Below are 11,942 nucleotides of genomic sequence, written 5' to 3'. Positions count from 1 at the left end.
TATAAATTCATTCATTCATTCATTTTCTTTTCGGCTTAGTCCCTTTATTAATCCGGGGTCGCCACAGCAGACTTATCCAACATATGTTTTGCGCAGTGGATGCCCTTCCAGCTTCAACCCATCACTGGGAAACATCCATACACATACACTACGGCAAATTTAGTTTATTCAATTCACCTATACCACATGTCTTTGGACTTGTGGGGGAAACCGGAGCACTCAGAAACCCACGCCAACACGGGGAGAACATGCAAACTCCACACAGAAATGCCAACTGACCCAGCTGAGGCTCAAACCAGCGACCTTCTTGCTGTAAGGCCAACGTGCTACCCACTGCTACCCGCTTTAAACTCTCTTTAAATGTTTAAACAGTCACAGGCCCTAAAAACACAGGCAGACTTCCACTTAAACAGTGCGCCCAGTGAGTATTCATAGCGCTTCACCTTTTCCACAATTTTTTATTTTACAGCCTTATTCCAAAATGGATTACACTTATTTATTTCCTCAAAATTCTACACACAATACCCCATAATGACAATGTGAAAAAAGATTTTTTTTTAAATTGTTGCAAATTTATTAAAAATAAAACACCTGAAAAATCACATGTACAGAAGTATTCACAGCCTTTGCTCAATACTTTGTTGATGCACCTTTGGCAGCAATTACAGCCTCAAGTCTTTTTGAATATGATGCCACAATCTTGGGACACCTGTCTTTGGGAATTTTTGCCCATTCCTCTTTGCAGTACCTCTCAAGATCTATCAGGTTAGATGGGAAGCGACGGTGTACAGCCATTTTCAGATCTCTCCAGAGATGTTCAATAGGATTTAGGTCTGGGCTCTGGCTGGGCCACTCAAGGACATTCACCGAGTTGTTGTGAAGCCACTCCATTGATATTTTGGAGGTGTACTTTGGCTCATTGTCCTACTGGAAGATGAACCGTCGCCCCAGTCTGAGGTCAAGAGCACTCTGAAGCAGGTTTTCATTCAGGATGTCTCTGAACATTGCTGCATTTATCTTTCCATTTATCCTGACTAGTCTTCCAGTTCCTGCTGCTGAAAAACATCCCCACAGCATGATGCTGCCACCACCATGCTTCACTGTAGGGATGGTATTACCCTGGTGATGAACGGTGCCTGGTTTTCTCCAAATGTAACACCTGGCATTCACTCCAAAGAGTTCAATTTTAGTCTCATCAGAGCAGAGAATTTAGTTTCTTTTGGTCTGAGAGTCCTTCAGATTCCTTTTGGCAAATTCCAGGTAGGGAGTGACTTCCGTCTGGCCACTCTACCATACAGGCCTGATTGGTGGATTGCTGCACAGATAGTTGTGCTTCTGTAAGGTTTTCCTCTCTCCACAGAAGAATGCTGGAGCTCAGACAGAGTGACCATTGGGTTATTGATCACTGACTAAGGCTCTTCTCCCCTGATCACTCAGCTTAGATGATCGGCCAGCTCTAAGAAGAGTCCTGGTGGTTCCAAATATATTCCACTAATAGATGATGGAGGCCACTGTGCTCATTAGAACTTTCAGAGCAGCAGAAATTTTTCTGTAACCTTCCCCAGCCTTGAGCCTCGAGACAATCCTGTCTCGGAGGTCTACAGACAATTCCTTTGTCTTCATGCTTGGTTTGTGCTTTGTGCCAACCCTGGGACCTTATATATACAGGTGTAAGCCTTTTCAAATCATGTCCATTCAACTGAATTTACCACAGGTGAACTCCAATTAAGCTGCTGAAACATCTCAAGAATGATCAGTTGAAACAGAATGTACCTGAGCTCAATTTAGAGCTTCACGCTAAAGGCTGTGAATATTTCTGTACATCTGATTTTTCAGGTTTTTTATTTTTAATAAATTTGCAACAATTTAAAAAACTCTTTTTTCACACTGTTATTATGGGGTATTGTGTGTAGAATTTTGAGGAAATAAATTAATTTTATCCATTTTGGAATAAGGCTGTCACATAAAAAAATGTGGGAAAAGTGAAGCGCTATTAATACTTTCTGAATGCACTAAAACCCTAGTTTCTTTTATTACATCCACTTTATCAATTTATATACATATTTACACACACATATATTCTGAATGTTCATTTATTCTGAATGTTTTCACATTATATATATTTTTTTAATCTACAATTTTTGTTGTTGTTGTGGCTTTACAGTATTACTTTCCCATTGTGTACATCTAGAAAATCAGAAGAAAATCATAACACTATATATTAGTTATTGTGTTTAATAACTAAATGATTCTAATAAATTATTATTTTTTACAATCCTATAATACTCATTTACAATAAAAAAAAAATCCACTTTTTCCACCGTCATTTCCACATTCAAACAAAGAGCCATTAAAACAGACAAATCTCACATTATTATGGGTAATGAGGAATTGATAATTAATTTATGACAAATGTTCCAGGGAATTTGTGGAAACTGACATCTGTACTTTGATGGAATACTCACTGGCTCCGAATATCTGGGTGAGGATGCTCTTCTGGTGTGTGCAGTCAATGTTGTAGGGCGTTTCTCCCTCTTTGTTGGGCCGGTAGAGCAGACGGCCATCTTTAGGGTTTCTCAAGAGCAGCTCAGCCAGTTTGCGGCTTCTCCCACGGATGGCAATATGCAGAGCTGTGTCACCTTTCTGAGAAAATAACAATGCGGTTGCATTATATATTTGTTAGCAAAATATAGTTGCAAAATATATTTGTTAGAAGTTTACTGGTCAATAAGAAATATTTGTACAGAACTGTGAAAGTGATTTGTAGTTAATTGTACTTAATTTGGTTACTGGATGTCATTCTTATTATTTTTTATAGAAAAACTGCTAAATTTACCTCGAAAAAACTTGCAGAAAATGTAAAAATCCCTTATTTAATTCCTAAATATACATGACAAGTATTTACACTCACGACCGTCAGGACAAAATTGTCCATAAAGCCTGTTAAAACAGCAATATTTCTTCCGAGTGTCATTTGGAGTCATGTGCTCTTTAACAGGTGTCCAAATTGTTGCAAAGAAACCACTTATTTTTTTTACACTTTAACGTTTTGGCACATTTTGTGCTTGCTCAGCTTGTTGAGCAACATTTCTTCCTGTTTTCTGCTTTTGAGCACTGCATGCCAAAATAAGCAGGTGTATTGGTAAGGACAACATACAACAGACTTGTATGAATATGCTATAAAGTTGTACATGTGAGAGGTAGTTGGTTTGTTTATTTGTTTGATTGCCTATTTTAAAATGACATTGCACAAAAAATGCATTAAAATCAGGATGTGGATTACAGGGGGTTAAGGAGGGGGAAGGGGGGTATTAATGCACTAATTAATGCTTGATCCCCCCTGAAGGACGTCAAAACAAGATCTATGGTGGGTCAGCCCTTTAATAGTGAGAAATCGTTTTCTCTGATCTGTATTTTAAATAATAATATTAATAAATAAAATAATAGATGATATAAATATACATGGTGGCGCGGTGACACAGCATGAAGGACGCTGGTTTGAGTCTCGGCTGGGTCAGTTGGCATTTCTGTGTGGGTTTTTCATGTTCTCACTGTGTTTGCATGGGTTTCCTCTGGTTTCTCCGGTTCCACACACAGTCCAAAGACATGCACTATAGGTGAATTGGGTAAGCTAAAATTTACGTAGTGTATGTGTGTGAATGAGAGAGTATGGGTGTTTCCCAGTGATGGGTTGCAGCTGGAAGGGCATCCGCTGCGTTTAATATATGCTGGATAAGTTGGCGATTCATTCCGCTGTGGCGACCCCAGATTAATAAATGGACTAAGCCGAAAAGAAAATGAATGAATATACACTTGACTACCCCTATAACTGTTCAAACCATTGTGAATACTGTATAATTGCATCAATAAGTCTTTGCGAGAGAGAAAAAAAAAAAGAATTGAACAGTCCGAATCCTGTAGATTTAGAGCACAGATAGACATCATAAGTGTTCACAAGACACTTTTCTCATAAAATAGCTGTGTGTATCTAGATGTAGCCTAAAAGTAAAGTAAATAGATGCCTGTTTTGTGTAGTCTGACCTACAGTAACCTCTGAATTAGCTAATAAGAGGATTCTGTAGACCAGAATACACTAAATATCTCTCATGGAACAATGGTGATTGGGAGCGATTGGCGATTTCCACAAATCTAATTCATTTTAATAAATTATTAAAATTATCATATTTTATCCATAACCTACTGAGGAACAAAATAGTAGTTTATAGTAACATTGTTAACATGTTAATAAAAACAATAATAATAAAGCCATCAGCCTTTCTAATTTTATTTTTTTATATTTTTGATGACCCCTGGGTGGATTGCGTTATATTAAAGAGACAGCAATATCGTCAGATGCAGTACATTGATTTTATGGCACCAGGTTAAACTTTCTGACACCTTTACTGCACTTGCATATATTTTTAAATTAATACAGGCCACAACTGAACATGGAGGATGACAGTGGTGGAAAGTAACGAATTACATTTACTCACATTACTATACTTAGGTATTTTTTTTTTTTTGTGAATTTATACTTTTTAGAGCCTGTTTAAAATCTGTAATTTTACTTTTACTTATGTATGATTTGCCTAAAGTATTGTACTTCGCTACATTTTGAATCATATCCATTACTGAGTAAAGAATAAATATATAAAGTAATGAAAGAGAAAAAAAAAAAAAACGCACCCAGAAATCACGTCACTGCAGCAGCAGAGTGAGAAATAATCTGCGGGTAAAATAGTTTGTCTATTTACTGTTGCTGGAGTTGGATTTATAGCCGGATTTTAGAAAGTTTTCAGCTAAATGCCTGTCAACACTAGCAATGACAAGGTAAGGTGTGAATAAGCTTATTTGTGCATTGTATATGGTTGCCATGACAGCTTAAAGGGATAGCTCACCCTAAACTGACAATTCTGTCACTTACTCGCCCTTGCTTGTAATAAACATGCATGATTCTGTTTCTTACGTTAAACACAAAAGAAGATATTTTTAAGAATGCTGGAAAGCTGTATCCAATGACTTCCATATTATTTGTTTTTTATAGGGTGGGCCATTTATATGGATACACCGTAATAAAAAGGTAATGGTACATAACCATAACCATTACCATTTGTGGCACATAAGTATATGTGAGGGGGCAAACTTTTCAAGAGGGGTGGTGACCATTGTGGCCATTTTGAAGTCGGCCATCCTGGATCCAACTTTTGTTTTTTCAATAGGAAGAGGGTCATGTGACACATCAAACTTATTGGGAATTTCACATGAAAAACAATGGTGTGCTTGGTTTTAATGTAACTTTATTCTTTTATTAGTCCCCCTCACATTTACTAATGTGCCACAAACAGGACGTTAATATCACCAACCATTCCCATTTTATTAAGGTGTATCCATATAAATGGCCCACTCTGTATATATATATTTATAACAATAAAACAATTATATTTCTGGTACAGTACTTGTAATCAGGACTGATGCTGGTAGATAAATATATGTCAGTGAAAGCATTAAGGGAAAAAACTTGTAAATATGTAACATTTAAATGGATATATAATGGTTAAATGATGTGTGCTTCATTTTACAATAAGAGAGACTGAATTGTTCATGTCTGTACATTAATTTGATAGCTATTTAGAAAATGCCATGAATGTATGCAATTTATGTCAAATGTCATCTTTTTACCTTATCCACCGCTGACACCTTGGCACCCTTGTCCAATAGAAGCTCCACGATTTCCATGTTTCTCATCTTGGTGGCTTTTATAAGCGGAGTCTCTGCATCCTGCCACATTAAGAGAAACCACACATACACAAGTAAGCCCAAAGAACTACATCTTTCTTATTAGCATGTTATTTTATAAGTATCATATATGATTAAAATGCAAAATCCAATAAGAATCACGTCCTTACCTTGGTGTAGGCCTCAGTATCAGGGTTGCATTGCAGAATATCTCGTACCATGGTAGCGTTCCCTTTCTCTACAGCCCAGTACAGGGCAGTCTTACCATCCTATAATCAAAAAAAGCCACAGCGAATTAAATGACAGGAGGTCATGATGATATCTACTTCCTTAATCACATGGGGATTCATAATATGTTTCTAATATGAGGTGAAAAGGCCATTAAAACAATGAGGCTGTTCTGTGTAGATTAGCAATCAGGACGCTATGCTGACAGATATGGAGATTGAAACATAGACATGCTTCTGTGGAGATGTTTTTTTACCTGGCCTTTGACATCAATATCAGCGTATTTATTCAGCAAAGCTCGGACAATCTCCACATGACCTCCTCTGACGGCTCCGATAAGCACAGTATCTCCACTCTGGGACATATAAACATGCAAAAGATGGATGAGAGGGTCGAGATTCCTCAAATACCAACAATCAAGGTTAAACGGGTGATAGGAGAAGGCCTACCCGGTCAGGGATGTTGACGTATGTGCCTGCGTCCAGCAAGTCTTGGACGATCTCTGTGTAGCCCTCTATGGCGGCGATCATCAAGGCTGTATTGCCATCTTTGTCGGTCATATTCACATTGGGGTTCCTCTTGAGAAGCTCCTTCACCACCTCAGTGAAACCACCCCGGACGGCCACTATCAGAGCAGTCATTGAGTTCTGCAGGAGAGAGAATGCATTAGGAGATTATTCTGTGCTATGCACAATACTTTGACTAAAGTTTTAAGGCCAAATAAATACTACGAGGGAAGTATGATGCCAATAATTTTGTTGCCTTTAACATTAATGACATTTACAGGGACATTTTATGGACACATTTAACATTATTTCCGTGCAATTCATGCCATAAATACCACAAATCAACTTAACAGTGTTTAACGGTGGTTGTTTTTATTTACGTTGTAGTCATTTTATGTTTGGAAAAAATTAAGGCTGATGCATGTATTTTTAATGAGGCTGGGTTTGATAGAAGACTGTACAAATTTTATGTCACCGCACCTAAGCAATTCAATATGTGAATATATTAATTAGGACATGTTAAAATAAACAGATATGCTTAAGAAATTACAGAATTTATTTATTTATTTTTGTGAAATATCCTTGTGGTACCATCACAGAGTGGCTGTGTCCAAAACATCACTTTCCAAAACCTTTTCATTCAATGTTTCTCACTGTTAGAATGATCTTCCCATTCCCACACTGATGATTCACTAGTATAATTCAAAGGACAACTAAAATCCTGTCTCTTCTGCAATCTCCTGACCCAACAAAAAAAGGACCCTCTCTTCTCTCCCCTACCTCACCACATAACAACCCCAAAAATTATTTACTCTGAGCACTGAAATACAGTGGGTGACACTTTAAAAAGAGCATTACCGCCGCCACACTAAAGGAGTAAGAACGTGTTTTTAAGTATGACCGCAGTTTGCAACTATGCTGTCAGGGGGCACAAAAGAATGGGATGCCGTAAATACACTGTTACTTGTAAATGTAGATGAAACAATGAAACAAAGCATTATAGTTCCTTCATTAATAATTCGCTTTATTCATTACAAGCTTTATTATCAATGTAAACTTGTTAAGTGCAATTCATATTGGAAAGTAAAATTAAAGAAATAAAAGACTACTAAAATGAAAGTAAACACACATACAAATAAGTAGGCCTTAATAAATAAATAAATAATTAAAGCAGTATTTTAGCCTAAATATAGAGAGATGTACAGTGTTTGTTATTTTAAAGTGATAGGACTAAGACAGTCAATAAATAAGCTTTTTCATTTACGTTTTCATTTACAGTTTTTGTTTACATTTTCGTTGTCGATTATATTTTTTCTATCCCATTTTATGTCTCAATTATTGTACATAAATAATAAATGAATAATTAAATAGGGCTAAATAATTATTTATTTAAAGACATTAACAGCGAAACTGTAATTGTATCTGTAACTGTAATAAAAATTATTTTGCCGTCGGCGCCAGTGGTGTAGTGGTTAGTGCGTCGTCACATGCACTCCGGTGCTCATAGTGACCCGAGTTCAATTCCTGCCTCGTGGTCCTATGCCGATCCTCCCCCTCTCTCTGCTCCCCATGCTTTCCTGTCAATAACCTCTACTGTCCTATTCATTAAAGGTGAAAACCCCAAAAAAACATAATTATAAAAAAAAATTATAATAATAATTTTGCCGCAGGATGTAAATGAAGTCCCGCAAGTTTATTTTTATAATATAGTTCCAGCTCAGTTCAGTTTTCAAAAGGTTCTCCTGTTCTCCAATGTTCTCCTTCTAATTATAATATAGTTTTTTTACTTTTTAAACTATTAATGGCTCAGTATCTTTTGTTTTAATTTCAATTTCAGTCACCTTGCATATGCGTGTGAAACATAATGCGCACATAACAGCATAAAAACGGAAAAAGCAGTCAAAGGTTACAGCTAATTCATCAGCATTCTTTGACAAAAACTTATACCAAACACACTGGCATTTAGAAAATCTGTATAAAAGTTTCCTACAATTACTTGCCACTTCACTGTGTTAGATCTTGTGTTGAACCTGGTTGTTTTGTTTGTTTGATTGATTTTTGAGAGCCTGGTTGGTGATTATTGGGTAGGTTTGGGTCATGATCTCAGTTCATTATCGTGTATACGCTATTCATTACTGACTTCCACTTTTAATGACTTTGTTTAAATGTTCTTTGTTAATTATGCTATTTGTTAATAAATTATTTCGTTTGAGAATTTACCCAGTCCGCATTGTCTCTCAATTTCGAGCTGGTTGTAACAGTCTGTTACTGTACAACCATTTGAATTTGACTGAATTTCAGTGCAAAACACAAAGCACATACCGCTCCCTCCTGGTCCACATTGGCGCCGTTCTCCAGCAGGTGCATCACACAGTCATAATGGCCTTTCCTGGAGGCCCAGATCAGTGGTGTGGTGCCATACTAATAAACACAATGAACAACTATGGTTAAACTCATTCACAAGTATGAACAGCTAAGCATAATGAAGTAAAGAGTATATTTCTAAATGCATTTTCTGAATTCTGTAATTATTTTTATCACTTTCAATCTCCATGTTTATAAAATCCTAATCTTTGATTGACAGATCAGCAAATGAGCTACGCTACTTGCCATAATTAACTTTATATGATAATACTTCAAAAGTTAAATGGTTATTATATTTGATATAATAATGTTGCCTAATACGTGGTCATACATGTTCTGAAGTGTCACATAAACATGTGAACGCACAAATAAAGAATAATAAAATTTGGAATTCTTTTTAATTAGTTAAAATATCAAAGTCACACTATCATGTAAGTTTAAGACCTCTCACCATAAAAATATGACTTTTCAATACTTTTCTATGACCTAACATTTTAAACATTTAATTTAAAACTGTTTAAGGACCCACAGGAACACCGAATAAAATAATAAATGAAGAGTTCAAATGCAAAAACCTCTAAGTGCCATCTAAAATGAGTATTTTTTCAGGCTCTTGTATGTACTGTATGTTCAGTAATTTCATGTTTAAGGCAATGGGTCATAATATTTTTATTGCCTTTAAAGTGAAATAAAGTAACATAAACAAAGGAGGATGAAAAAAGATGCTAATTTTAGACAAAATTTCAGACTGCACTTGCAGCTTTTTGCATCTAAACTCTTCAAATCATATTAGGTCATGTGTTACAGTAATTTTAATAAAATTAGCAATTCAATTTACTTGTTGATATTCCATTTATTTTGCCATTTAATATATTATTTGCTACATACACAGTTGAAGTCAGAATTATTAGCCCCCCTTTGAATTTTGTTTTCTGTTTTAAATATTTCCCAAATATGTTTAACAGTGAAAGGACATTTTCACAATATGTCTGATAATATTTTTTCTTCTGGGGAAAGTCTTATTTGTTTTATTTCGGCTAGAATAAAAGCAGTTTTTAATTTTTTAAAAACCATTTTCAGGTCAATATTATTAGCCCCTTTAAGCTATTTATTTTTTCGATAGTCTACAGAACAAACCATCATTATACAATAACTCGCCTAATTACCCTAACCTGCCTAGTCAACCTAATTAACCTAGTTAAGCCTTTAAATGTGACTTTAAGCTGTATAGAAGTGTCTTGAAAAATATCTAGTAATATATTATTTACTGTCATCATGGCAAAGATAAAATAAATCAGTTATTAGAGATGAGTTATTAAAACTATTATGTTTAGAAATGTGTTGAAAAAAATCTGCTCTCCGTAAAACAAAAATTGGGGAAAAAAAATAAACAGGGGGGCTAATAATTCAGGGGGGCTAATAATTTTGACTTCAACTGTATAATGTGATATTTTTTTATAAACAGTTTCCATTCCTGTCAGAAGTTTGTTTTGTTTGTTTGTTTGTTTATTTTGCTGTTAAAAGAATGACCCAGTTACAGTAAGAATTTAAAGATTATTACAGTTTAAAATACCTGTATTTAATAATTGACCAATTATTTCAGTTTAAATTAACTGTACAACTATTACATTTTAAAATGTAACTTGAGCTGGCAAAACTGATTTTTTTCATTCATTCATTTTCCTTCGGCTTTATTCATCAGGAGTCACCACAGTGGAATTAACCGCCAGGTTGATTTTTTTTAATAAGCTGCAAAATATGTTGACTTGGTGTGAGAAAAAATACATTTTAAAAATACTGAAATACATAATTTTCAAATAATAATAATTATTACTTTAAATGTTGAAATAATTTGAGCTGCTTTTTGTGGAAACCAAAAATTTTTGTGAATAAAGTTTAAAAGAACAGCATGTATATAAAGTATAATACATATAATGAAATGTATATTACATTTTGCACCATTATAAATGTCTTTAATGTCACATTTGATCGATGTATATTACTGTATGTTTTTTCTTTCAAACTTCTGCTCCAAACAGTATTGTGGATTCTTCTTTGGTTTCATGTTGAAACAGTTGACTCTTGTTTTTGTAAGTTAAGGATCAGTGTTTATGAATGCAGTGAAAGCTCAAGTCAGCGTTTTCTGAGATGAAGTGATAAGGCACCTTGTCAGAGCAGTTGACTTTGGCTTCATGCTGAAGCAGCAGCTGAACAATCTCTGCATGGCCTCGTCCTGCCGCCCATATGATGGGGTAAACACTGTACTACTGGCACACACAAAAACGATTACACACCACAGAAAAACACCCAAACCTAGAGAAGAAAGCTCAGGGAAAGACATTGTTTGTAAGGCAAGACACTGCAGTCAAAAATCTGTATATTTGTTTTTTAATGATTGTTGTTTTCTTTATGTACGTCTCAGTTTTAAGATTTCTGCCTTTGTGGTTCACCATGAAGTGCTTTTTGAGTGTTAAGTAATGAAATTACCCCAAATACACTTTTGAGTGTTTCATTTGCTGCACTTTAGCAATTTGTGTCAGTAGATAAAGACTGTTTCTCACTTCACAATTTTATTCATATCTATATTCTGAAGGGTTTTACAAATAAAAAGGTTCCTATATAATATTCCTGATTAAATACATTTTATTCTACAAAAATAAAACTGCACTATTTTTTTCTGTCTCTTCACAGTAGTGATCAACAAGATTCCCAAAATGTAATTCTGATGTCATACACATATACTGTATACACTCACCAGCCACTTTATTAGGTACACCTTACTAGTACCAGGTTGGACCCCTTTTTGCCTTCAGAACTGCCTTAATCCTTTGTGGCATAGATTTAACAAGGTACTAGAAATATTCTTCAGAGATTTTGGTCCATATTGACATGATAGCATCACACAGTTGCTGCAGATTTGTTGGCTGCACATCCATGATGTGAAACTCCCGTTCCACCACATCCTCAAGGTGCTCTATTGGATTGAGATCTGGTGACTGTGGAGGTCATTTGAATACAGTGAATTGTCATGTTCAAGAAACCAGTTTGAGATGACTCGCGCTTTATGACATGTTGCGTTAACCTGCTGGAGGTAGCCATGAGAAGATG

At 35.4% G+C, this 11,942-nt stretch overlaps 1 protein-coding gene across 1 annotated transcript in view; it reads right to left on the bottom strand.

Moving 5' to 3' along the window:
• kidins220a (kinase D-interacting substrate 220a) overlaps nt 1-11,942 on the bottom strand; it is a 116,996-nt gene that overhangs the window by 95,261 nt on the left and 9,793 nt on the right. Inside the window, 7 exon segments of the mRNA XM_056476730.1 lie at nt 2,466-2,643; nt 5,680-5,778; nt 5,907-6,005; nt 6,221-6,319; nt 6,414-6,611; nt 8,793-8,891; nt 11,000-11,098. Of these exon segments, the coding sequence (XP_056332705.1) occupies nt 2,466-2,643; nt 5,680-5,778; nt 5,907-6,005; nt 6,221-6,319; nt 6,414-6,611; nt 8,793-8,891; nt 11,000-11,098 (871 nt within the window).

The sequence above is a fragment of the Danio aesculapii genome, chromosome 17 (genome assembly GCF_903798145.1).
Source record: "Danio aesculapii chromosome 17, fDanAes4.1, whole genome shotgun sequence".
Taxonomy (NCBI): domain Eukaryota; kingdom Metazoa; phylum Chordata; class Actinopteri; order Cypriniformes; family Danionidae; genus Danio; species Danio aesculapii.
Note: the sequence above shows the minus strand (reverse complement) of the source record. Positions and strands in the feature narration are given on the sequence as shown.